This window comes from Phalacrocorax aristotelis, chromosome 12, assembly GCF_949628215.1.
Source record: "Phalacrocorax aristotelis chromosome 12, bGulAri2.1, whole genome shotgun sequence".
Taxonomy (NCBI): domain Eukaryota; kingdom Metazoa; phylum Chordata; class Aves; order Suliformes; family Phalacrocoracidae; genus Phalacrocorax; species Phalacrocorax aristotelis.
In genome coordinates this window covers 9,114,904-9,140,615 of record NC_134287.1, presented here as the reverse complement: position 1 = coordinate 9,140,615, position 25,712 = coordinate 9,114,904, and the positions used below count along the sequence as shown (strand labels likewise).

At 52.3% G+C, this 25,712-nt stretch overlaps 3 protein-coding genes across 7 annotated transcripts in view; 2 read left to right on the top strand and 1 right to left on the bottom strand.

Moving 5' to 3' along the window:
- Window positions 1-10,714, top strand: part of PCGF6 (polycomb group ring finger 6) — a 43,503-nt gene extending 32,789 nt beyond the window's left edge. The window contains exon 13 of one of the 5 annotated variants that reach the window (XR_012662788.1): window positions 3,051-3,481. Coding sequence is in view for 2 of the 5 variants with exons in the window: in XM_075107295.1 (XP_074963396.1) it covers window positions 3,051-3,173 (123 nt within the window). In the remaining 3 variants the exon portion in view is untranslated. Of the gene's footprint in view, window positions 1-3,050; window positions 3,550-10,527 lie in introns of those variants that run through there. The other 4 variants (XR_012662792.1, XR_012662791.1, XM_075107298.1 and 1 more) reach the window with 4 other exon arrangements.
- On the bottom strand, window positions 6,145-12,886 carry INA (internexin neuronal intermediate filament protein alpha). The gene is made up of 3 exons (XM_075107294.1): window positions 11,938-12,886; window positions 8,202-8,326; window positions 6,145-7,600 (listed from the first exon to the last, which is right to left on the bottom strand). The coding sequence occupies exons 1-3, from the start codon at window positions 12,853-12,855 to the stop codon at window positions 7,327-7,329; spliced, it is 1,317 nt and encodes a 438-aa protein (XP_074963395.1). The 5' UTR covers window positions 12,856-12,886; the 3' UTR covers window positions 6,145-7,326.
- A 5,628-nt stretch (window positions 12,887-18,514) lies between these two features.
- NT5C2 (5'-nucleotidase, cytosolic II) overlaps window positions 18,515-25,712 on the top strand; it is a 62,429-nt gene continuing 55,231 nt past the window's right edge. Inside the window, exon 1 of the mRNA XM_075108264.1 lies at window positions 18,515-18,620. The gene's annotated coding sequence lies outside the window, so the exon portion shown is untranslated. The remainder of the gene's footprint in view (window positions 18,621-25,712) is intronic.

Below are 25,712 nucleotides of genomic sequence, written 5' to 3'. Positions count from 1 at the left end.
ATGAGCCAACAGGTATTTACATTTGCTGAGGTTTCAGAAAGTTGCCATAGGTACAGGTTTAATCACTGAACAGGCCAAATTTTATTGTTTTTGAGAGAGAAATGGTAATCCCATCTGAGGTAAAATGCAATATTGATTGGCTGCCCTGCAGCTGCAAAATTCTTGCTGAAGCTGTATCACCATCTTTACTGGGTTTTGATTTAGTGTAACAATATATTGGTGTCAAAGCAGCAGTTATCTGAAAAAGAAATATTTCCCAAAGTGGAAAAGAGTGCTTGTATTTTCTAATTGCTTGGTAAAATAGTCTATTTGGAAATGAAATCCTAAAATGTCTGTTTTCTCCCAAGGGAAATGTGAACAGTAGAAAAGTGGATGGTGGGGACTCAGCAAAGACTGAGAAAAATAGTGTGTTCCTGGAGCCCTTTTCATGCGGTGCTGGGAGGCAGCCAGTCCTTCCAAGACACCATGATGTGCTCAGGGCACACTGCTTGCAGCATGCTTTTCTGTAGCTTATGGTGGCAGAAGCAGTTATTAAATGATGAACCATTGTGTCCTTTCTTGCATATACCTGGGACTGAAAGGTAGGAACTCCCCGGGTGAGAAGCCCAACACCCTTCACAAGAACTTGCAGTCTCCTTTTTCTCCTTCACGGGACATGGGAAAATATTTCACCAATTAGTGGCAATAAAATAGCAAATTATTTATGTGCCACAACATACAGAGCAGGAATGGTGTTGGCCTTCCTCTGTGCAAGCGGGTAGGCTGAATGCAAGGGCACCTGCATTCTCTTTTCGGCTCTGTCCCTGACTTGCGCTATGGTCTTGAACAGATTTCATCGCTTCTCAGCTCTGTCCATCTAGTGCAATAATTTCTGTGAAGTGCTGTGAATGGAAAACCCCATGCTACTGCTGGGTTTTTGAAGTCAAGCAATTAACAGGCTACTGCTGAGATCCCCTTCATGAATGCAGGTATAGCAGGACTGGTAACATTATCTGTTACCAAAGCAGCCAATTGTGTTTCTTTTGAAGACTTTACTTTTATGTGTTTAAAATTTTGCCAAATGGTAAACGTCTGGGCTGAATTTGTTGTGTTGCAGGTTGCTCCAGCTGCAAGTGGATTGATTTAGTTATCTTTGGAGAAGTTAAACCAAAAGGAACAGAAAAATCTTGGTTTTAAGAAAAAAATTGGGGGTGAACAGTTAAAAAAAAAAGTGATGTCTGTTTCCTGGTTTTTGGCGGGTTTTTTTGCTTTCACAACTTTGCCTGTTGGTTGCAAATGAGCCCACAATGAAGCTTGCCTTTGTGTTGAGGCATTCATAAGTTTTGCCCTCTGAATGGGTTTTCTGGTGTCTAGTAAGGGAAGCTTAACTTTTTAATCAACTAATGTATTTCACCTGTACCTGCTTGCACGAAACTTGGAGGAATTGGATATCTCTGAGACCTTCAGCTGTCTCAAATGCGGCTGAAGTTAAAATAGCAAGCACATTAAAAAAAAAAAGATTGGAGAAGGGTCTGGGAGGTAAAGGGGACATGCAGTCCCAGTATGATCCCATAATCCTTGCTTCCTTAAGAATCTAGTCTGAGAATATTTTGGGTTGCTTCAAGCATTGCCAGCCATTCTTACTCATACAACTCTCAGGCCTCTTTGCTAGACTAGGAATTTGCTAATGAGGAGGTCTTGTGTCTGAGGTTTGGGTTTTTTGAATTTCCATTGAAAATGTGCTTAAACTTACTGATGTTCTAAGCCTCAGTGCAAAGTGCATTTTTCAGTCTGACCTCAGCTTTTCTGAATGAGGTCTCTAAACAGCTCATTCTTACAGACCACGCTCAGGTCTGGGCAGGTACGCCATCCTGCAGAACGACCACGTGTGTGTCAGTGTGTTCACAAGGCTGCTCTGGGTGTATGGAAGCCAGGAGCCTGTGTCTCCTGTGCTCTCTGGGATGGAGGCAGCCAGCAGCTGCCTCCCTGCTCAAAGGCAAAGTAGCTGAGCTGGCCCTGCTGTGATAGGAACGGACTCTGGTGCCTCTGTTGTTTCAGAGCTGATGCTTATGGCACCCAAGGGCATTGCTCCCATCTACTAGCAGCAAGTGGATGTGTGCCTGGGGCTCTGGAACTGCACTCTGAAATTTTCTGGGTATTCCCCTTCCATCTAAGCAGGTATGTCTTTGTCTAGCATGAGCACTACTCCTTCTTTGTGTTACGGTGGACACAGCCGAGCTCCAGCAGGGTGGTGGGTTCTGGGCAGCAGTGTCCTTGGTGGTACATTCTGCATTAGCAAGGATATAATCATTTATCACAGAGTTGCAGGTTCTTTATTTTAGCTGGGTGAATTGCAGGGTTTTGGATGAAGACACCTGCACAGGCTGTACTGCCCTTCTGTAGGAGTGCATCCTGCTCATCCCCGTAATTGCAGAACCCAGCTCTGCAGCCCTTCTGGCTCAGCTGGGATCTGCTGGGACAAAACAGGGTCGATGAGCGTTCCCTCGGCGCACCCGACCTGATGCAGCACCTTGTTTGCTTGTTACGCTGCGTTTGCCAAGTGATCCTTACACCCATATGCCCGCGAACACTTGCATGAATGAACTTAAATCGCTCGTGCTGTTTTGGTATAAACTTTGCTTTAAAGTGTCAGGCCCCACTGATGTGGGGCACATCTGATCATTCAGATGCATCTGTTTGGCTGCTGGTGTTAGGGCTCTGCATGGGTCACTCAGGGAAGAAGCTCTTCTTGAGGAGGTCTCTGTGCTAAGAGCTGGCAAGAAGAGAGCTGGATGGATCCAGCCAAAGGTGCTGGAAGAGACTTTGCTCCGAATTGCCTATGGATTCCTTCTTGCTGAATGTCAGGGTTCTTCCTCGGTGTAGAAAAGGAGATGTTTGCATTCCTGCCAAAGGAAAATGTGGGGGGGTTTTTTCTTTGGCTGCTTTTTCTTTGGCTTACTCTTTAATGAATTCTAGCATCTGGACAAGCATTATTAGCAAAACTTCTCTGTGTGCAGCGACTCTCTCTGTTTTTAAGGAGCAGTACATCTCAGCACAAACTATTATTGCAGGAACTTCTGGTGGAGCTGAAGGACCCTTGGTTCCAGGATCACAATGGGAACAAGGCTCTTCCATCGCTGGAGCAGCAGGGGTGTTGCCCAGTCATGCCCCAGCCAACATCCCAGGCTCCATAGACTGTCCCATCTCACCTATGTGACAACGAAATAAGCAGCGCTGGGCAGCCCCAAAGCACAGCTGCGTGATGCATGGGCCAGCATCTCCGTCCAGGAAAAAAAACAGCCCACCAGCCCTGTCATGGGAGCTTGCACCCCTGTGTGGAGGCTGGAGTTCTCCCCAGAATAAAGATGAAGGCAACACAGCATCGTGGATAAACGGCCATGCTCTTGATTCTCCCTGAGCTGATGGTGCAGTCGGTGTCCGCTGCCTTTTATCTGAGAGGTCGAGGCTCTGCAGGGGTATAAATCTTTAAGCATCTGCAGTGTGACTCATTCCTTTCCTCTGACAGCCTTGGTGTTTAACCCAGTAAGAAAGATGGGACCACAAAGGAGGATTTATTGCCTTGTTTGAGCTTAGTGCTTTGCTGGAGAAGCCTTGTGGCACATATAAGCAGGCAGGTGGAGGGAGTCACCCTGAAGAAAAGATGGCAATAGAAAAGGAGGCCTGGATGGAAATAGCTGGAGGTCAGCGCTGATAACATGCTGAGCTGGGCTCATCCCTCTCTGCTGTCTTCATTCTCCTCCTAAAGACCAGGAGAGTGAGGGCATGGGTCTTCCTTAGGGCAAGAAGTGAGGGCACAAGCCCTCCTGGCCACACGTCACCATGCATTCTGTGGGGACCTCAGCCCTCTTGCCCTATGGTGGCCCCTGGGGGGCCCACAGGAGTGGAGCAGATGGGGCTCAGCGCACCTTGGTTGGGTGTTAGGCAGTCCCTTCTCTGATCCTGCAGCCAAACTGTGAGCACCAGGACATGGCCAGAGCAAGCTGTCCCCAGGGGCTGTGTCTGCACCGGGACACCGGAGCCCTTGGCTGCCTTCTCCATGTGTGCCTGCAGGGTACGGTCCCAGTGTGTCCTGGGCAACAGTCCCCAGGGGCTCCTGCTCCCAGTGCATTTGCTGCTGCAAGAAACTGCAATGAGGGATGAATCTCCTGCAAAGGCTCCCTTGTGGGACTACACTTTCTGCAAAGGGACTTACCAAAGGGCTAATGGAGGCTTGCAGGATGGGGTTTGAAAGGGTTGGGTTTTCTGGGTGTCATGGCCAGCAGCTCTCGCTGGTTCTGTGCTTGCAGAGGACTCTACTGGAGGACCAGCTTTCCTCCATGGTCCCTGCAGCACAGGTGTTGTGGCCAGAGGCTGGACATGAATAACTGGGAGCCTAATGCAGAGCTGGGGCAGCACTGGTTGCCTAGTCAGGCTCTGTCCTTCAGGAAAGCAGCATGTCCCCCTCCTGCAAGGCCTCTCACTCATCCTCAAGTCCCGGGACAGCATTTGTGGGATTGGTAACTTGCTGCTATCAGGGTAATTAAAGCTTGGCAGCTCAGACCCAGTAAGATCACAGGGACAGAGCCCAGCCCAGGGGCCAACAAACCCATAATGTAATGTAAACTCAAGCCTGGTCCTTTCTGGTGTATCCTAAATGCCCAGATCCTTTCCCTGCCTGCTGCCTCCCTGCCATGAAGCTTAACACCATGAGACGGCACCAAATTGCTGCAGAGCTCCAGAAATGCAGGATATCTCTGGAGCTGGCCCTTGCAAAGAGCTAATTCTGATTAGGATCCAGTTCCCAAAACAGCACCTCATCCTCCCTCTGACTCCTTTGTCCTCCTCCGTGACTGCAGCCCTCTGCATCGATATCACTGAAGTAAAATTCCCGGCTTCATTGCTAGCATCCAGCCAGCTGAGCAAGCAGGAATCCCAGCAGAGGCTTGAGCCAGGAATAAAGGACAGGTCAGGCTGCTTATAATCAAGGGACAGAAAAAAAGCAGCGCTGGAGGGTATTTGAGGTTTAGAATATATTACATTAGCTGCACGGTCACATCTGCCTTTTATTCGCCCTATGGTTTGGATGAAGTGCTGTTTGCATTTCCTAACTGGCAGCTGAGCCAAGAGATGTTTGAAGGTTGGTCCAATGCTCTGGACTTAACTCTGCAGGCGCTGCCCCCCACCATCCAGCTCTGCCTAAGCACCCCAAGTTGCTCCACACTGTTTTGCTGGGGGCTGCGGGTGCCGGTGGGATGCGCTGCTCCAGCCATGCACTGAGCCCCCTCCCCTGCCTCCAAAAGGTGCCCCTTGCTTTGCCCACCCCAGGGCTGCATTACTCCACAGTGAGCAGCCTTGCCAGGGCATTGTCCCCAAGGTTATTGGTGTGGCAGGGTCAAGGGAAGCAGCCGTGCTGCTCCTGGCCTGCAGTGCTGGCAGAGAAGCCTGTGACTGTCACACTGTCCCTGGGGCTCTGGGGCAGATTGCCATGACGAGGCAGGAATGAGAAGGCAATAGGACAGCGTGGTGCTGGCAGGGCCTATTGCCTTTGCTCTTCCCATGCCCCACTGCCCTCCCATGTGCCCCTCTACAGGCACATCTCAGGCAGCGTGGGGGCACCTTCTGAATATAAGCCAGCACTGGTCACAGCAGCTCTGCAGGCACCTTTGACTCCTGGGTTTACTCAGGAGGTGGGTGCACCCTCCATCTTCCATGTGCTATTGTGTAAATTGCTTTATCTTCACTTATGAAGCAAACAAAGAGGCCATTTTTAACCCCTGAGCATGCAGGCAGGGTGGAGGAGAAATGGCAGGTATGTTAGGACCAAACTGTCAGGGGTGTGATGCAAATCAAAGCCTCAGAGTCCATTTTCTGGGCCAACGAGGGTGCACTCAGCCATATGAGACCTTGTTCCCTCAGCCAGCCAGCCATGAACTCTTCTAGAAAGCAGGGCCACCACGACAGGCACCTGGAGGTGAGAGGCAGACATGTCCCACTGCCATTAGTGGGACCAGCCTTGCATGGCAGCCCCAGCAGTGGAGTTTGGCAGCTGCACCCAAGCCCTTTGCAGGGGACTGGAGGGAGTGCTGGAGACTGAACTGGCTGTGAGCCAGACACTGAGGTGTGTTCCTGAGGTGAAGCAGCAGCAAAGATGACAAAACAGCTCAGTTTGATCCACATAACTATTTCTTTCTTTTTAATTATTAACTTGTGCCTTACTATAGAAGAGAAAATAGTGCGAGCAAACGATTTGCTGGTTCCAGGAACTACTCTGGCACCACCGCGAGGGCAGTAAGGTCTCGTGATGATAACCTTGCCAGGGCACTGACACGCAACACACGCACACGCGGAGTCTCCGGCTCTTGCAAAAGCGATTGCTGGCAATTTTAAGGCATTGAAGGAAACCTATGGTTGTAAATCCTAGATAAAATTTGGCACACGTCAGAAGAGATAGAGCGGAGACGAGGATGCTTTGTGGGCTGGTGTTTGGGAGTCCTGCAGCTTCCCAGTGCTGGCTGGGGCACAATGCTAACGTGAGCGTGGGGTTTTCAGTGACAACTGTGCAGCTGAACAAGAGGCCCTGCAGGCCCTGACGTTTCAGAGCCAGCAGCACCAGACAAGGTGCTGTGCCCCACAGGGTGGTGGTGCCTTCACTTCTGATGCACCAGTTCCCTGTCCTGTGCCTGCTGCTAGCAAACCCACATGCCTGGCTGGACTAATGCTGCTGGAAACCAGAGTTGGCAGGATAAAAAAAAAGGAAAAAAAAAAGAGGAACATTCCTTATAGTTTAAAATATAAGTGGCTCATAGACGAGACATCAGGTGTGGTTACAGTCCAGTATGGTTATTTCTGTGCTTCAGAGGTTAAAAGTGGACGGCTACAGCTTGAGGAGTGGGGAAGAGTTTAGCTATACGTGGATTTGGATAGTAGTTGAAGGTCTGTAGCCTTGAAACTAGTTGTAGCAAACGTGTTGAGTTGATTCCCTCATCCTCCCTCCCCAGACAGCTGGTTAAGCGGCAGTCCCGGCCAGCTCCCCTTCGCCTGCAGCGGGAGGAGGGAGGGAGGAATGGTGGGTGCTACAAGTCCACTGTGCCACCACAACAATGACCAACATGCATCTAGCTACCTGCCTGCACCTCCGCCCCATTTAAAAGGGAGCAATGTGCCAAGCTTGGCCTCCGCATGGTGGGACCCGCAAGGAAGCCAGCCCCAGGTCGCTGTCCCCAGGGGGTTATATGTTTTTAAGGGGGGCTTCCTGCAAGTCCAGAGCGGCTTTGTGCCCCAAGGGGCAATTTAAGGCCAAGTGGAGACTGTTCCCCCTCAAATGCAAAACAGACGGGGTCCTGACGGTTACATTTTTGCATTCGCAATGATTCCTTCATGCAGGTTTAATCTCCCTCTTTTCTTGGCAGAGGTTATGGTCCCCTCAATCATCTCAGCCCTGCTGGACGATATTTTAGAGGTCATTTTAATAACCTCTCCTTGTTCTTTCTCCTTGAAGGACAGAGCAGAGGAACTAAAGCCTCTTGGCTGGAAGGAGTAACTGGGGTTGGGGAGGGGATTGAGTGCCGAAAGGCTGACATTTCCCGTGCTGAAGAGGTTCTCCTCTCCCTCCAGCAGCTTCCTGCAAGCACACCACAAGGAAAGAGGTTAGTCTTGGGACATCTCACACAAAACATCTGCAAAGCCTGAGGGTGTGCCTTGACCTGCAAGCAAGTCCGAATACTTCAGGCCATCACCCCAGCCTGCAGTGGACACTGGCTCAGGTCACACTGCACCATGAAACAGGTTCAAAATCATATGCTTTGGTCAATCATTTTTGGAGTACTTGCAATATGGGGTACATGAGACCAGCTCCCTCCTCTCCCTGCAGAAAACCCAGGAAAATCAAACCCCAAACCAGAAGGGGTCTGCCTTTTGCATCTACTTTGACTTTGCAAGAGAGACAAGTTTCCAACCCCAAATGTCCCCATTAAAAACCTCTGCTTTTGAGATGGCTGGGGGACATGGCTCAAAGCCACCAGATCAAGGCATGACATGGAGCCACGGCTGCTCCCTGGGCAGGAGCATGGCAGGTATGGGCAGGGGAGATGACCAACGCGATGGTGTTGCTCTTTGAGTGTGTACCCAGATATTTTCTGGGCCCTTGAAAATACCCCAGCCTGGTAGGGTTGGGGCTTTGGGTTGGGAGGCATCTGGGCAGAACGGGGTCAGAGCAGCCTTACCTATAGGCAGCTATCTCAATATCAAGTGCCATCTTGACGTTAAGCAGGTCTTGGTACTCCCTCAAGTGCCGAGCCATCTCGTTTTTGGTGTTTCGCAGGTCATCCTCCAGCTGCCCGATGGTGTCCTGCAAAGGCAAGGACACTCAGGAACATGTTTTGGAGCAGGGACCTCTCTTGCAGGTTTTCTGCTCTGCTCATTGTGGAGACAGGGAGGCTGCAATGGGCAGTTGATCTGCGATGGCACATCCCAGCAGGAGCTTGGGATCATGAAGTCTCCTGTTAACAGGGATGGAGAAGCTGACAGAGCACTGGGCACGGATTGAGAGTGTGTGCAGAGAGGGGAGCCTTTAAACATTGATGGATTTATATAGTTTCCCATCTGCAGCAGGGCCTGTGAGACGGGGGAGCAAACAGCGCGTGGTGGTGGAGCCCCCTGTCCTTTAGGGATGAGGCAGGCTGCTGCAGAGAGAAGGAGAAGGTGAAGGGAAGGGCAGGGCTGTTGGGGACGGATGGGATGTTTTGGGCTTAAATATCATCAAAGCAGGGGCAGTAGCTCAGCAGGACAAGCAAGAGCACCCAGCACTGCAGCAGCCCATGGCTGGAGCGCTGCAGTCTGCATCCGGGTGGCTTAGCAAGGGTTGGGACATGTGTCTGGGGTGGTGGAGGGAGAGTTGGTGCTGCTGGGGCAGGAGGGAAGAGCTGGCTCCAGGAGAGGAAGGCTGACTCCTTCCCCAGAAAATTCCTCAGAGCCCCAGGCTGATGGGCCCTGAATGCAGGGATTTGCAGGTGTTATAGAGCCAGGGCCCTGCCCTGCGAGAGCCAGGTGCTCAGCTGGACGACGATGTCCTTCTAGCACCCTTCCCATCAGCTTTGCCCTGCCACAGCTGCTACATCCAGTTCTACCTGCAATGCGGAGGATTCCAAGGCCAGATCTCCTGCTAACAAAGAGGACAAATATTTTTTTTCTATATTTTTATGTCAGAAAACTAGCAGCTCTGGTTTTCTCCCTCATGCACATACTGCTTAGGTATATAAGCAGCAGTCTGAAAGCAGTGAAACCCACTCCTATAGGGATCTTCCCAATCAGATGGTTTCCCGCTGCCACCTGCCCCACTGTGCCACCAGAGGAGCAGGATTTGGAGCAGGAATGAGTAAGCAGTTTGCATTTAACTGACGGTGCAGCCCTGCCTGCAAAGCCCTGCAGTGGCCACTGCCAACGCCTGTGCTCCCACACCCCCTCCCACAGCCAGGCCTTTGCGACTGCTTCTAGCTCCTCTGTTCCAGCAAACAAGCTTTGTCCTGCCACATCATCTCCTTCTTGTCCCTGTCATCATGCCCATCTCATCCCGTCCTTCGTGTCCTGCATAACTGTCCTTGTGTACAGTGCAGAGACAGCCACGAGATGCAGTGAGCCTGATGCAATGAACCCAGTCTGAGCTAGGACCCTCAGAGAAGCAGTGCCAGCTCATCCTGACCATGGCACGGGGCATCTCACAGTCAAGGTAGCTGGACATAGCCTGCCTTACGGGACATTTACAGGCTGTTCTTGGCGTCTCTGCCTTGACCTGTCCTGCCCTGATCATCTGCTGCAGCAAAAAGCTGCAAGGAGCTGTGCCTCTGAGGTGGGACTGGGCGATGGGAAGGGTTCAGGTAGGCCACTGGGACACTGAAAAGCTCCAGGACGTGGATGGATGCTGCTGCAACGCAGATTAAAATCTCTGCTCCAATGCAGCCAGACTGCTGCTGCAGCGAGCCATGACAGGATGGAGGGAGGGACTTGGGGTAACTCTACCCTGGGACAGCCCCACTCTTGCTGCTCTGACCCTCTGTGCCTACCGCCCCGTTCCCACTGCCTGCACCTCGCATGAACAAAACACTCTTTAAAAATGGGTTATCCTTGTTTCCCTGTCTGTACCTTTCTTCCACACCCCAGCTCTACCAGCTGGTTGAATAAACCCCCCCTCCCACACCACTGCAAACCCTTCCCCTAACTGAAAGCTCTCACATACTGTTTCAGATTTGACTGGATAGCCTAAAAATATAAAGACATGTCCCTGCGTTAGCAGTCTATAGGAACATTTTAAAAGCTCAAACAATAGGAATATTCTCTTTTGAGACAGATTTCCATCCTTTTACACTGGTTGTAGCCAGGGAAATTAGTTAGCTGCTACACATGTACATTGTCCAAAAGACCACTGAGTATTACCACACTTAAAGCAGATCCTGAGCGTCTGGTAGGAAAAAGTTGCTGCGCTGTTGCTAAAGTAATTTCAATTATGGAGCTGTTTAATCCAGTTGCATTATTTTTCTTTTTCCCAATTGATAGGTTGTTCCTGGAATCCCTCTTTCACGTGGCATCAAGACTATTTAAGAAGATTAATGTGTGTAATCCTTTTACCCACTACAGGAAATATCACATATTGCCCATTTCCACAATATTTGTCGAAGACAACCTCAACTATTCTGGAATACTGCAAGCAGCTTGGAGCTACAGTCACAAATTCTAGAGAACCTGGCAAAATTTGGCCTTGAAAATGATAAGGCATTACTTGGGTGTGAAACGACAACGCCCTTCAGGCATGATATAAGGCCGTTGTTTCAGTATTTAGAAGGAAACAGCTGGATTTAGAAACCACAGATCATTTAATGGCCATGTAATATAATAAAATCAATCCTGAGATTGTTCTAAGTCATAAACATTTCCCTGTAGCGAGAAAATGTGGTAATACTGCGGTAATGGAATGAGAGATATGGAGAGCTTAATGTCCGCCCCATGTGAGCCTTTCCACGGACAGAAGAGATGCCGGCATCTGGCTGCAAATTCAGCCTTAATGTTTGCAGAGCTCCGATTTCTGCAGTGCAGGTGCCAAGAGCCCGGCCACAGGGTGAGGGGCCAAGCCTGGGCAGATGGCTTCGAGGAATTACCCACAACGATGGGGAACGTGTGGGCAATTCTGGAGCTGACCCTTGAGGGACAGAGCAGGGACGGGGCAATGCCCCAAACACCACTGCCACATGCAGGGAGATCTTTGTCCCCTGAGGGAAGGGGGGGGGGGGAGTGTCCTGGCCCTCCCTGTCTCCCTGAAACCTACCTTCTGGAGTTCTGCCTATGGATAAAAGGTGAAAGCAGCGGGCAGTGCCCCGGTGGAAGACTTGCTGTGCAGGGCAGAGAGGACCTATGCCGAGGCGGGGAGGAAGGCTGTAGGGATGCCTGGCACTGCGCAACGCTGCGCGGGCACTGCCCCTGCACGGCTGGGCGCTGCACAAGGCAGCGGGGTTTGGTGCCGCAGAGTGCTGGCGCCCGGAGGGGGCTGTTGCGCGCAGCGCAGCGCAGCACGGGACAGCGGGGGCGCCGAGCGCGGCGCCGTGCGGGGGGGGCACCGCATCGGGCCGGGGTGCCCAGTGCTGCACGATACTGCGGGAGCGGCCGCGCTGCAGGATTTTGCATGCAGTGGAGACGCTGGGCGCTGCACAGGCCCGGGGGAGGGAGAGTGCCGGGTCGGAAGCGCCGGTGCTGCACCGCCCGGCGGGATTGCGTGGGATGAAGATGCCCGGTGCTACACCGCACTGGGGGAGCTCGCTGGAATGAGGTGCCGGGGCAGGCTGCAGGGGAGGAGGATGCTCGGTGCCGCGCCGTACCGAGCGCCGGGGCGGAGCTGCCCGGCGCCGCCCGGTGCCAGGGACCCTGCGCGGGCCTTGAGGGGACGGTGACGGTTCCCGGCGCCGCCCGGCTCACCTGCAGGCCGGCGGCCTCGGCGCTGTGCCGCTCCTCCAGCTCCTGCAGCTGCCTCTCCAGGGACTGGTGGGCGCCGCGCAGGCTCTCCATCTCGGCGAGGCGGGCCTGGAGCTGGCGGCGGCACTCGCCGGCCTCCCGGCGGCTGGCACGGACGGCCTCCTGGCTGCGGGCCGCCCGCTCATGGAGGTGGGCGCAGCGGGCGCGGTACCAGTCTTCGGCCGCCTGCAGATTGCGGGTCGCCAGCGCCTCGTACTGGGCGCGCAGCTCCCGCAACGCCGCCGCCAGGTCGGGCCGCCCCGCCGGGGCCGGGGCCGGGGGCGCGGCGGCACGGAGCGTTGCGCCCAGCTGGGCCAGCTGCTCGGCGTGGGCGCTGCGGAGCTCCGCCAGCTCCTCCCGCAGCGCCGCCGCCCGCCGCTCCAGCTCGGTGCGGGCGCGGGCGGCCCCCTCGGCCGCCTGCTGCCGGGAGCGCAGCGCCTGCTCCGCCTCGGCGCGGCCCCGCGCCTCCTCCTCGCACCGCGCCCGCAACCGCTGCGTCTCCTCGGCCAGGCGCGCCCGCTCCAGCGCCGCCTGCGCCCGCTCCCCGTGCGCCTCCTCCAGGCGGGCGCGCAGGGCCCGCAGCTCCCCGCCCAGCAGCCGGCCCAGCCGGCGGGGCTCGGCCGAGCGCTGCCGCAGCGCCGCCAGCTCCGCCGCCAGCGCCCGGTTGCGCTCCTCCAGCGCCCGCACACGCTCGATGTAGCCGGCGAAGCGCTCGTTGAGGCCCCGCAGCTGCTCCTTCTCGCTGCCCCGCTCCCGCCCCGGCCCCGGCTCCGCGCCCGGGCGCGCCCGCTGGCCCGCAGCCCCCTCGGGGCGCCGCGGGGCCTCCGCGAAGAGGCGGCGGAAGGAGGCGGCCGGCGCCGCCGGCTCCGCGCTGTAGCTCATGGCGGCGGAGCAGCACCGGCGGCGGCGGCGGCGCTTATGTACGGCGGGGCGGGGCGCGGTGCGGTGCGGTGCGGAGCGGGGCGGGGCGCTCCGGCGGGGAGGGGGCGCGGTGCGGGGCGCGGTGCTCGGTGCGCATTGCGATGCGCGGGGCGCGGGGCGGGGCGCGGGGCGTCCCCGGGGCCGCTGCGGTAGGAGGCGGCGGGAGCTGTCCGTGCACCGGCGGTGCTGAAGGGCTGCGGCGGCGGCCGGGGCACGGGGCAGGACAGATGGATGGATGGATGTAGGGACGGACGGACACACGGACACTGAAAGCACAGCAACGTATACGGGCGGGCGGACAAGGTCACACACACGCAAAGAGACGGACGCACAGGCACGCGGAAAGGGGCAGGCACCATCGCAGTAAGACGTACATGTACACATGCTCAGAGCCAGGCAGACAAAGGGACCAGCAGACGTGCAGAGATGCACGCAGATGCACACGCAGATGTACCGGCAAGGAGAAGTAGAAACACAGAAGGAAGCATGCAGAAACGGGCAGGTGGAGAGACAGGCAGGCAGACACACAGACACACACATATCTCACTGCTGCTGGGGTATCCCCAGCCGTCCCCACGGATGCTCAAGGGAACCCGTGCTCTGTGCCTGTGCCTGGGGTGAAGGTGTCCCGTGGGACAGGTCCCAGCCCCTCTCCTCTGATGGGGGCAGGGGTGCCTACAGCAGCGTGGGCTCTCCACAGGATGGGGCAGCGGGCAGTTGGGGTGCGGGGTGGGTGCAGAGGTGGGGACATGCCTGGAGGAAGGGGTGCCCAGGACAGAGACTCATCTTTGGTCCAGCCATGCCGCAGGGGACATGGGGGAGGATTTTACCTCCAGGTTGTTTCCCAGGAACTGAAAGAGCCACTTCAGTCTCTCTCCTGTCCACGCAAGTGGACTGGGCCTTCCCAAGGGCAGAGGTTTGTTGGGAGTACCCACGGCTGCAGAGCTGTTGGGGAGGGGACACTCACATCCCGCTCCAGGCCAAGCACCATGCCCAGGAACATGGCATCCCATGACAGGACCTGCCAGGAGACCAGTGGGAAGTGACTAGTCTCTTGGAACAGGAGCACAAAGTGTGGCTGTGAGATGGAAAAACAGCTTAAAGTAACTGTGATCCAGGTGTGAGGAACATGGTGAAATGTGCAATCAGATCCTGCCTCCTGCTTTACACCTCTGCGCCACTGAGCTCTGCACTTGATGCCCAGTTCCTCTACTCTGCTTGTCCCCATTTCTCCTCACAGGTGACCAGGGGACAGCATGAGGGAAGTCCAGCAGATGGGTGGGGAGGATGAGCAAGCCAGGGATGGCACTCGAGAGAGCTGTGACTTCCAAACAAGCTGTCACTGTTTCAAAGGGACCAGCCAATTTGGGAGAAATGGTGCTGGAATTCACATCTCGTTGGGGTCAGAAGTTAATCATAACAGTGGCTCAGGAGGAGGCCTTGCAAGCATGGCAGCAACCCTGGCTGGAGTGCACAGGAGGCCGCATCCCTGCAGCCATGCTTAGAAGGGCACTGCCTGGGGTAGAAAGCCCATGGGGGAAACATCCCTTTCACTTGGGGTGAGGTGAGCCCAGCCCAAGGTGGAGCACTGCCCTGCTGTGGGAGCGGGCTGGTTCTAAGGCCTGCAGTCAGGGATTGGTGATAGGATCAACCCACATGTATATACCCCACCTTAGTCCTGTCCATCTGTCTCATAGGGCATAGGAGGAATGAGGAATGTTGGTCAGTAGAGACAAAGGAAAGAGACACACTTGGGCAAGAGACTTGGCTTGAGCCTTGTTTTTCCAGGATTCAGATCTGCTCACAGGTATTTTTCCTGGAAGGACTCAGTTTTCCTGAAGCCCATTTTAGGTCAGTGACTGTGAGGCTACACCACTTGTATTTTCTGAGTACCCTACATTTTGGTGGCAGAGCAGGCCAAGGCAGACCGCTTCAGCCCACACTGGGGTCTGCCAGCTGTCCTGGAGCATGGCACCTGGCCCGGGCTGCTTGGCTCACACTGCTGATGCTGCAATCCTCTCCTTGGTCTGGGGTGTTTTTCAGGTCTTTCACATGCTCCTCACACACAAGTGCAGTTTACCACTTCCTCGTCATCCATTGCTTTGCATTACAATATCCTAAGTCAGGTTTCTGCTACTGGCAATAACTGATCAAATAAGTGAGAAGTTACCAGCTCTAAGTTTTGTGTGTGGCATCGTTTTGATGACTTTGCTGTCATGATTACTACTGGTGGTCAAGGCTGTTCTGGTTCTCTTTTGTCTTGGAAAAGTGGAGTGCAGCCTACCCTGGCCTCCATCCTTGTGCTGTTTTAGCACTGCCATATATATGTAGTCTAACAGCGGAGTAGGAGTGTCACAGTCTCCTCCAACAGAAGAAATGTAAGGGTCTCTGCAGGGACTGCTGACATCCATGCGGAAAGACCCTGGAATAGAATCCCTTTACCTGCCAATGGGTTGAGGTGTCCTGGGGTCTTTCTACACAGAGGGAAGGAGACTGCATGAAACAGGTTGGACCTGAGCTGGTTGCTGTTGTGACCGCTGGGACCTTGTAGCTGAATGAGCACAAGGAGTCGGAGTCAATAAATGATAGTAAACACTGCTGTCACACAGAACAAGGATGTCACTCCAGCTCGGGTTGCTTCTTTCAGAGGAGCAAAGGGTGGCTGAGACCTAGGGATTCAGCTCAGCATAAGCCGCCAGTCCTGAGGGCGTTCCTGTGTTCCAGGCAGCTGCAGCAGGTCCCCCATCCCAGGTGGCTGGCACCCAAATGCGATTCCCTTGTGAGCCCCTTGAGCCCCTGACCCGGCTCTTGGGGGCTGACTTGGCCAACAGAACTGTACAGCCCTCCCAGTGAGAGAGAGGGATACAGCGTGGCCGCACCCTGGAGAAGGAGCCATGTCCTGGCAGACTGGAAGGAAGTCCCTGAAAGACCCAGACCCAAATTCCCCAAATTCCCCAAATTCCCCAAATTCTATTCTATTCTATTCTATTCTATTCTATTCTATTCTATTCTATTCTATTCTATTCTATTCTATTCTAGGCTGGAGGCTAGCTGAACACCAGCGTGTTAGACCTGAAATGAGATGGCAAGCTGGAAGTGGGCACAAACTGAAACTAGGGCAGTGTCTGGGCTGCATTCAGCCTCAGGAAACCTTGATTCCTGGATCTCTATGGAGACCCCGTGGATCTCTGTTGGGACATGGCCACAGAGGGATCTTTATCAGGCCAGAAAACAGGCAGAAAACTAAAGAAAAACAGTCCCATAGCTAAGAATTGCACTACTGAAAGCCAGTGGGTTGCCCAAGACCTTTCCATACCTCCTAGTTGCTTCAAAAATCAGTGCCTGTGAGACAGCAGGAGGAGTCCTTAAAACTCCATGATCCCTTCTGCACAGCAGCCGCCTGCTGATGGGGCTCGTTAAACAATTTATCGCCAGAGCTGCAATCCGCCTGGGCTCATGATTCAGAGGAAAAAGCCGTCCTCTGAGCTGTGCACACACAGTGACGGGACACACACACCTTCCTGCCAGTTTCCAGCACAGTCCATTAAACTAATGCTCTGGGAAGGTGTTTCGCCAGCCGGCTTCACCACAGTGGCCACGTGAGAAGGAAATGCTTCCTGGCAGTGGGAAAAAGGCAGATCCAAGTGTCTTCTGTGAGGCTGCTGCCAGATCTCCCATAGCACAGGCAGGCTAACCCCCTGTGGGAGGGAGAGCTCTGTGGGTAGGGGCAGCAAAATCAGGGAGAAAATATATATAAGTGGCAAACACATATATAAGAAAGAAGGATGTATTTGCTGAATTGCACACACATGAAAACACTGACAAAAATAGGAAAAGGGCTGTGCTGGGTCCCTCTAACTCAAGAGTTTGTTTCTGACAGTGGCAGATTTACGTTTTCCTGGTATAACTTCTCTTGTTCAGGCTGTCTGCAGCTCTGGGTTCCCCCGGCAGCAGTCACATCCCTGTGTTTGCTGGCCCTTATCTAATCTGTGCAAGTTCACGTCCTGGATGCCACAGTGCTCTGTAATCCACAGTTTGCTACTGTGCAGTATGAAAAAACATCATCTTTGTTTGCACTTCAGAGTCACTGCCAGCTGATTTCATTCCATGCCCCTGGCTTGTGGGACACAGTGGAAGAGCTGGGACATGGTTCCTTCCCCCCTATCTCCCCACGCTGGATTTTGCAGGCCTCTGCCATAACCCCCTCAGTCTTTTTCTTAGGCTGAAGGACTTTTGCCTATTTAATTATCCTTCACAGAAAAGCTGTTTTGCACTTTTAGTAATCCTTGTTGGTTTTAGTGCATCTTCTAGGGTTATGTGTTGGAAAGACATGCAGACAGACAGACAGATACACACACATTCCGGGATGGGCCCCACCATGAGGATGCATGGAAATGAGCTCCCAGACACAGATGGATGCATCTCCAGGTGAAAGCCCGTGCTTGGGTGACCAGTGCAGGTGCTGAGATATCCCAGGGCATTGGGATGTGCAGGCTGAGCTTCCCAGGTAGGTAATGCCACCCCACTGTGGGCTTGGTGCCAAAAATGGACTTTGCTTTAACCAGAATGGCATGTGTTAAAGGCTGGTGCCAGTCGGTACTTCCCCTTGGCAAGGCAATGGAGCAAGTCTTGCAGAGCCTGGTGAGCCACGACAGGCCAAGTGTGCCCAAGTTGGCAAAACCCTGCCCGGCGGCATGTCCCCATGCTGCAGAGGATGGTGGCAGTGCCTTATCGCCCGGAGCAGAGCAGACGGTGATAGGGAAAGCCAAGGGAATTGTCCTTGGGGAGATAAAGGAAGCACCACAGTGGCAGGACTGAGAAAGCTGCTGCCGGAGGAGGAGAAGCATTCCTGGCCTCCAACCACCACCCGAGGCATGGGAAGGGAGATGGGACCCAGGTGCCAGCGGCTTGGCAGAGCTGCGCGGGCCTGGGATGAGCTGGGGCAGGTGATGACTGCCATCACCCTTGTCACTGGCGGGGACCACAGACCACCCTGAGGTGGCCAGGACCCTGCTGGGGCTGGGGTCTCTTCCAGGCCTCTGGGGTCAGGAAAAACTGGCAGTAAAAGGCTCGTTTTGCTGGGGAGTTTTTTTTGCCCAGCACTTTTTGGGACGTTGCTGGCCCATGTGGCTCTGCTGGGAATGGACCAATGGATACTTCTCCTTCCGCACAACCGCCCCCTGAGCCTTTCCAGCGTGGACTGCCGTGCCTGCTGGTGTGGGGGGTGCAGGCCTGTGCTTGGTGGTGGCAGCAGACCTTTGCTGGGGACGGGCAGGCAGGACCTCCCTCCTCCTGCCGCCGTGGCCAATGTCCCATAAGCCCCCTCCCATCACCCTCCATGCTACCTGCGGCGGCTCCCCGGGACCCCCTCACCACCCTTCCCAGGGCTGCTGGGGTGCACCCGGGCCCCCCTCGTCCCAGCCCACGCTGCAAACGCACTCCTCAAAAAACCAATAGTGAGTTGCGCTATTTTAACCAAAATTCCAGCTGCAGGGGGGTGGGTGGGTGTGCGTGCGGCTCTCCGGCGGGGTGTCACAATGCCGCCGCCCCTGGCCGCCGCCACTCTGCGGCTTTGCTCCGGCCTCGCACACTCGCCCCGCTCCCTGCCGCCGGGAGGGGCGTGGCGCAGCGCGGCACGGGGCGTGGCGCGGAGGGCGCCTGCGCAGTGCGGCCGGCTCGGCGCTGCGGCAGTGTGTGCGGGGCAGTGCTTCCGAGCGTGGCGGGAGGTGAGAGCGCGGCGCGGGCGCGCGGGGGCGGGGCGGGGTGCGACGTGCGCGCGCGCCCGGCGGGGACCGCTGGGGGGGCTTTGGGGGGGGCGCCCCCCGGTCCCCTCAGCCGCTCACCCCGCGGGGAGGCGGGGGTCTGTCCGCCGGGACCGCGGAGGGGAGGGAGAGGAGGGCAGCGAGCGGAGCCCGGCCGCCCGCCGGCGGCACTTCCCCTTCTGCCTGTGAGGGGATCCCCTCGGAGGCAGCGCCCCGGGGTCCGCCTGGCCCCCTCCCCTGCCCGGCCGCTGCGCCCCCGCAGCCCCGGCTCCCGTGTCCCGTCCCAAGCAGGGCGACCCCCGGGTCACAGCAGCCCCCCCCGGCGGGGTGATCCCCCTCCCTTCCCCACCGCGCTCCCAGGCAGGGCCCCTCCGCCGGTGGGGCTGCCCCCTCCCCGGGGCAGGGCGGCTCGTTGCGGGGAGCGCTCCCCCCCCGGCCGCCCCGGGGTGCGGCGTGAGGAGCGGGAGCCCTCGGGAAGGGGGTTGTGAGGTTTGGGGCCGGCACTCGGTGCCTCTGTTTCCGCCTTCTGTCCCACGTGGACCGGAGGGGCCCCGGCGGCCCCCGCCAGCCTCGCCCCGGGAAGGGGGTCCGGCCCCCCGGGCGGGGAGCGGCGGTCCTGGCCGCGGCTGGTGACCCTGGCCATCGGGGCGAGGGTCCGCTGCAGCGGCTCCGCTCTGGGGGAGTTGCTCTCGGCAATGCCGCTGCATCAGGCTTGAGCTGATAACCTAACGGCGTCGGCGAGGCGGCAAATAAATAAATAAAACCAGAACCAACACAAAACTGCTTTGCTAACATTTCTCTTATGCTTTTTTTTTTTTTTTTTTTTTAATCTCGCCTTGTCTGCCAAAAATAATGTTGCAAAATGTATGCCGGAAACAAACCTGCATTCGTTTCAGACAGGCTAGATGACTTAATAGGGCAGTACTGTTTCTTGTAGCACAGGCAGTTTTATACATTCCTGGAACCACTGAGGTGATGAAACCCTCAAGTTTATTCTCTCGCTAGTGTGTCTGATGGCTGCCAAGCTGGATACTAAGGATCCTCTCTGGCGAGGTCTTGAGAACATTCCTCCCAAGGCACAATCACTGATGTTTTAAAAGAGTTTTTTTTTTTTTAGCTCTGGCAGATTTTCCATTGAACCTCAAAGATTGCAAAATACTTCCTAAGTAGCCACTTAGAAGTGTCCCCCTGTTACCTATCGAACCGGTCCCCTGTGGCAGTTTAGGATAATGTCTTGTCAGCGACTGAAATACGTTGTATTGATCCATATACCTGGTTGTCACTAGTGAGTAAAACAAAAATATGAAGATTTTTCAGGTCCTTTCAGGCGCTATGTGGTTTATTGAAAACCAGAAACAAAACTCAAAGCTACATTTTAATCTCCAGTTCACGTGCTGAACTTGTAGTTCTGGCAGTGAGGAGAAACCCTGGTGTTTTACTTGCAAACTGATCGGCTTAGCTCGGGGAGCCTGTCACAGTCCTTGTCAGCCCGTGTCAACCTAAACATATTTTAGAGTAGAGCTGCTGTTTAAAATAATCTATTGCCATTAGTGCGGAGTCCAAAAGATCATTCAGGAACTTGCTGGTTTGATTAACAGCAGTTGGAGTTTGTTCAAGCATAGACGTAGTTTCATTATATAGTACAATACAACCGTTACTCTGTATAGCATCATTCAAACAAATTGTATGGCAAAATGCACCACCGAGTTACATTTAAAGTGCTCCATTGAATTAAATACAATTGCAGAGATAAATGGGGAGAAAAACTGTAAGAATGGGAGAAACATTTTCAGCTGAGGTTTGAAATTAACAGCCTGTTAGTATATCTGCACTGGTAGCGTTAGTGTTATACACTGTTTCTAGGATACACCATAATAAAAATCAGATGCAAGCCAAAATTTTCCCAAACAAATTTCCAGTTTGTAGGCAATTTAAAAAATAATAATAATAACGATGATGATAAATCCCCCTTGAATTATTACTTTTTGTCATGTTTGATTCCTAATACAGCTTGAATTCAAAGTTAATAGACCCTTTCTAAAATCACTAGGAATATTTATCCTAGACTTTTGTTTAAATTCCAGGGGAATGTTTGTTTTTTGAAAAAACAGAAACTTCAGTGTGGTGTTTACTGGTAAACACTGCGGTATTGTGCCCTTTGTGGAAAGGTTGAAAGCAGTGTTTTATTTCCTTTAAAAATACACAAGTATATTATTTTTGTGTCCAAAGTAAAAGGGAAACAAGGTATTGAAATATGATGTTTAACTGATGCTTATTGAAAAAGCAGATAGGTTTATTTGCTCTCATCATACCTGTTGTTTGCAGTTCAGCTTAATAAAATAATGCTTCAGTTAAAAACTGATAGATGGGTGCTTAGCTTGCAGCGTGAGCTGTTATCTGGGGATGGCCCCGGGCTGGCTGCAGGGTAGGTTTGCGGTGCTCCAGGACAAACTAGGATCATCTGCAACCTTTGAATCCTACAGAAACTGTAGATACCGACTCGCAAGGAGGTGCAGGAAGAAGGGCTGACTGCAGCTCTGCTCTTGAAAATCTTGGGCAAGTGACAAAAGCAGGGTTGTGCAGTCGCACTCAGCGAACCCATTCTTTAGTAGGAACTTTGAAATTAGGGGGCGTTGTGGGATCCGGGTGGTTCAGTGCCATGCAGCCCGCCGTTGCTCGGCCACTGGTGAAAATCCTGCGGAGGTCTGTAATGACCCGAAGTAATGTCACCGTGTAGAACCTGCTTGGCCTGGGGAAGGTGGATTAACTGTCTCCAGCCAGGCTGCAGTGGAAAGTTGTCATAGGAACTGGGGTGCTGTTTGGCAGGGCCGTGCCTTCACTTCACTCCTTTAAAAGAACACCTCAGTAACTAATCTCCTCGGGATAAGAAATACTCGTATGCCATCCAGCGTAAACCCATGAAGAGTGCAAGGCACTTCAGCTGTACCCCAAGGGAAACTGAGGACAACGCTGTATGTCAGCAGAGGACAGCCTGAGTGATGTACCTTGGGATGAGTTCGCAGTGCCTGCTCTAGGCCATGTCCTTGCCTTGGGGTAGCTCAGGAACGCCGAGTGTCCTGATACAAAAAGGCTGTGGCTCTTTTAGCAGTGAGAATAATAGTACCAAAAACTGAACAGAACATGCTGGGAGTGGAAGCCTTGTCTCACTCTTCAGGACGTGTTTCGGATGAGATATGTTACCAAGTCAGCACATGGGGATTCTTCGCTTATTGTCTGTGCTGCATCTACTTTTAAAATTTTATTTATAGTGGCAGCAGCACAAATACCATTTGAAATTATATTTGAAATGGCCACAATCTGAATCGTCAAAAGTTGGCTATTCTGTGCTGAAGCATATCTTATTCTTTGAGCGTCTCCAAAGTGCACATTCATATAAATATTTCCTACTGTAAAATGTCTGTTTTGTGCTACTAAAGAAATTATTATTATGTGCCATGATTATGATGCTTGTAGCAATGAGCTGTATTTTGCTTTTTAGTTGTTAGGACTCCTTAACTCAAACAGTTCCTAAAACCTTGGACTGTGTACTCTACATAGAGAGCATGTTTAACAGGAGTCTGCTTTCTTAACAGAACCACAGAGAGAATCCAGCATATACAATAAATAGAACTTGATGTACGGTAAATAGGCCTTAAGCAACATCTGGAAAAAATTGCGTAGGTGTTTAAGGTAGCCACTGGGAGCAATTGATAATCTAAACCTGCCTACATAAGGGTAGTCATTAAGTCTCATGCATGTGTTTGCAGGGTGAAAAAGCTGCTTGCGAGACGTGCCTGTATGAAGCTGTGTTAGGAGAAACGTGTTTTTTTTATATGACAGCATGAGGTCAAGAAGGGAGCCTGAGTAATTTGACCTAAAAGAACCCACAGCAGTCTGTGTCAGATCTTGCTGCTACCCAAACATGTAACGGTGTGCACACCTTACTATAAGGTCAAAAGCAGATTTGCTGTTACTTCCCGGACAGTTGGGTCCCCAAACATAGTGAATGGGTGGTGAATGGCTGTGTGCCAGCCCTCTCAGTCCTATCGCTTCTTCAAGTCTGGTACAGGATGGTGGGGGCTAAACTTGTTGCTTGCTGGTGACCTTAGCCTATCATCCTCTGGGCACAAATACCTGCTGCGGGATTTACCAGCACAGCAGCCCTTTTTTGGCAGTTTCATTAGAGATGAAGTTCTGACGAAACTGAGGAGGTTGGAAACCCCACTGTGATTATCTGCATGCTACCTTCTCTTGACATGTAAGCAAGAAAACAATTGGGTTCTTACCCTGTGCATCATACCAGCTAAAACTGCTTTAAATTCTGCAAAGGTGTGAGCCCATTAAATGCGGAGAGCAGGAGTCAACAGTAATGAGATACCTATAGAAGTGATGCTGGGATGTGAGCAACCTGTTGGCTTCTCTTCTGAAATTAAAGGAGGTGTGGGCACAGCTTCTACAGGTGGATGGAAGAAGGGAGGCCGAAGGAGATGTGATTCTTTTGAGATTTGAAGGTGGCTCCAAAGTGAAGTAAGTTAGTAGAAATAGATGTGTGGGAACAATGTGCTCTAGTACTGCTTGCGTTGTACCTGTTCTGTAAATAAGACAACAGTTTCCGTCTCCAAAACTACCATTCCGGCTCCTCTCATTGCAAGTGATCTATTTAAAAACAAAGGTTCCTTGAAGTCATTATGCCGTCCAAAGTTAGCTTAATTTAGTTACAGAATATTCACAGCTCCCAGGTGCCTTCCAGATATTTTCAAACAAAGACTTACTATTTTGCATATATGCTTGCTACAAGAATATCCTTTAACTTTGCTTGGCACAATTGGTTCAGAGGAAAGGGTAGAACAGAGATTTCCTGTAGAGGTTTCTGCAGGAGGCTCTGAAGTAGAGCGGTTTTCCACTGTTTACTTAAGAACAGGCTTTTGGATTAGCTGGCTTTGACCCAGGCTTGTAGTTCTCCCTGTTAACATTGGCATAATACATAAAACACTTCAGATATGTTCTTGCTAGATTTTCAGGAAGCAAATTCTCACTGAGCCCTCCAGGAAGGTATACTTCCCCAAAATACTTTCCAACTGGGGTGGTCCAGCTTTGCCAGTTGTGGTGGCCAGATCCGGATTGTGGGACCTTCTGGGCGGGTTGCCCCTTCCTTGCGTGCGCTGCGGCCTTTCCCCTGGCAGCAGCTGCTGCCTGCACTGCTGCGGCAGCAACAGCTGCGCCCCAGCTGTGCGTGCTGGGTTCAGGAGGAAGCGTTTAGCTGTTCAGGCAGTTTTTGCTGCTGAAATCAGTATTCCTTATCTCCTTTGGAGAATGGTAGCCGTGGGTGAGAATCAACTCATACTTTACTGTTTGGACCGTGCTCCTCTTGGCGTTTGCATCATATGTAGCACATCTGGCCATGGCACATAACCAGAAACTTTCTAGTCGGCTTCTAAAGTAACCTAGAAAGGAAGGTAAATTTGAAATATTGAAGCCTGATGGTTTAGCATAAAGCATACCAAAATCTCTAGACCAGCTGAATTCCGCTGTTTGGGTTGATTCAGTTGGTGATCAGTTGCACATAGCCATGCACAGCAAATAATTAGGAACATGGGGTCAGAGAAGAGCATGCAAATGTTCTGCCCTCAGAAACCCAAAGAGGTGCTGAGTGAGATTTATGCCAGTGCTTTGTAATCATAACAGCAATTACCAATAATAACATCTAGAAGTAAGTGCTAGTAAAAAGTAGGCTGCTTAGGTAATTTTGGAAGTCAATAAATAGAACCAGTTGCAATTAAAAATAAATAATCTTTTTAGATGTTGATTTCCTTGGCTTTCTTCATCTTCATATGAGATACCTTCCCCCTGCCAAAGGAAGAGCTGAACATGTTGGCAAAGGTATTTCAAATGTTTCTTTCTGATCTTGTCAAGTCACCTTTTTTGGATATTACAGAGCAATTCCATTTCAAGACTATGCAAAGATATATGTGGCCTTTGAAGCCACAGGAAAGGGCTGCAAGAATTGATCCCGAGCGTCCTGGTTCAATTGTGTCCTTTCTGACATCCTATGCAGTATTCACTGAGACCTTTTAAGAACAGATACCCATAACTGCTTCATAGTTGTTTCTTTTTCATTGCTTGTTCAGTTCCACTTTTATAATATTATTCCCTGTGAGTGGTTTTAGGTTAGGATGAGTTCATTCCTTAAAGAAAAATGAATCAGTTGAACATAAATTGTAGGTGCTCTGAGCACCAGTTAGCTTGAAGTTGACCCTGGAAACTGCTCTTCCAGTTCGATTCTTGTAGCTTTGCCATCACTGAATACAAGTGGCTGAGTGATGCAGGAAAGAGGAATTTAACATAGAAGCAAGGCAGACTGGTAAATTATCTGTTAGTTCTGCTATCTGGAAACTGAGGCAGGAGTAATTTTCATTTTGAGACAGGAGGATTTCATTTTCCACTTCATGTTGCAAGCATCAGTCGATGCACCAGTGACGATTAAGGGCAGGTCAGCAAGGCAGTGCCTGTTTTGGGTTATTTGGTGTTTTGGGATGCTGCATTTTCACATTGCTTTCCTTTGTTAAAAGAAGGAAAATAAAACATGGCTGAAAGGGAAGTACAAATGTGTGAACAGGGTCCCTCTGAAGGGAGAAGTGGTCAGCAGTCCTTTTCCACCTGTAATCAAAAGCAGGGCTGCAGCTGACAAGGCTAGATAGAGCTCTGCTAGGGAAAAAATGATAAAAATAAGCATTTGCTACCTAAAGCTATAAGCAGTTTGAGTAAGTAGACACAAACCCCCTCTTCTCTGTTCTTCAGAGTACGCTTGCTGTACCTGTAAGTGTCACTGCTAAGCAGTGACTAGCATACCATACGATCTTCTGCTAAGTCCTTTTTAGTTAATGATATTAATTTAGCCTCTAGAATGCATTAGTTTGCCTGTGCCATTAACCACTTGGTGATTGCAGGCATCCTGAGCAGAACATGTCTCACACATCTTCTGGCATCTATTAGTATCCTCCTTAGAGTGCAGTTGAAATGGGATGATTTTATAGAGAGTATGTTAGAAAATGTCAT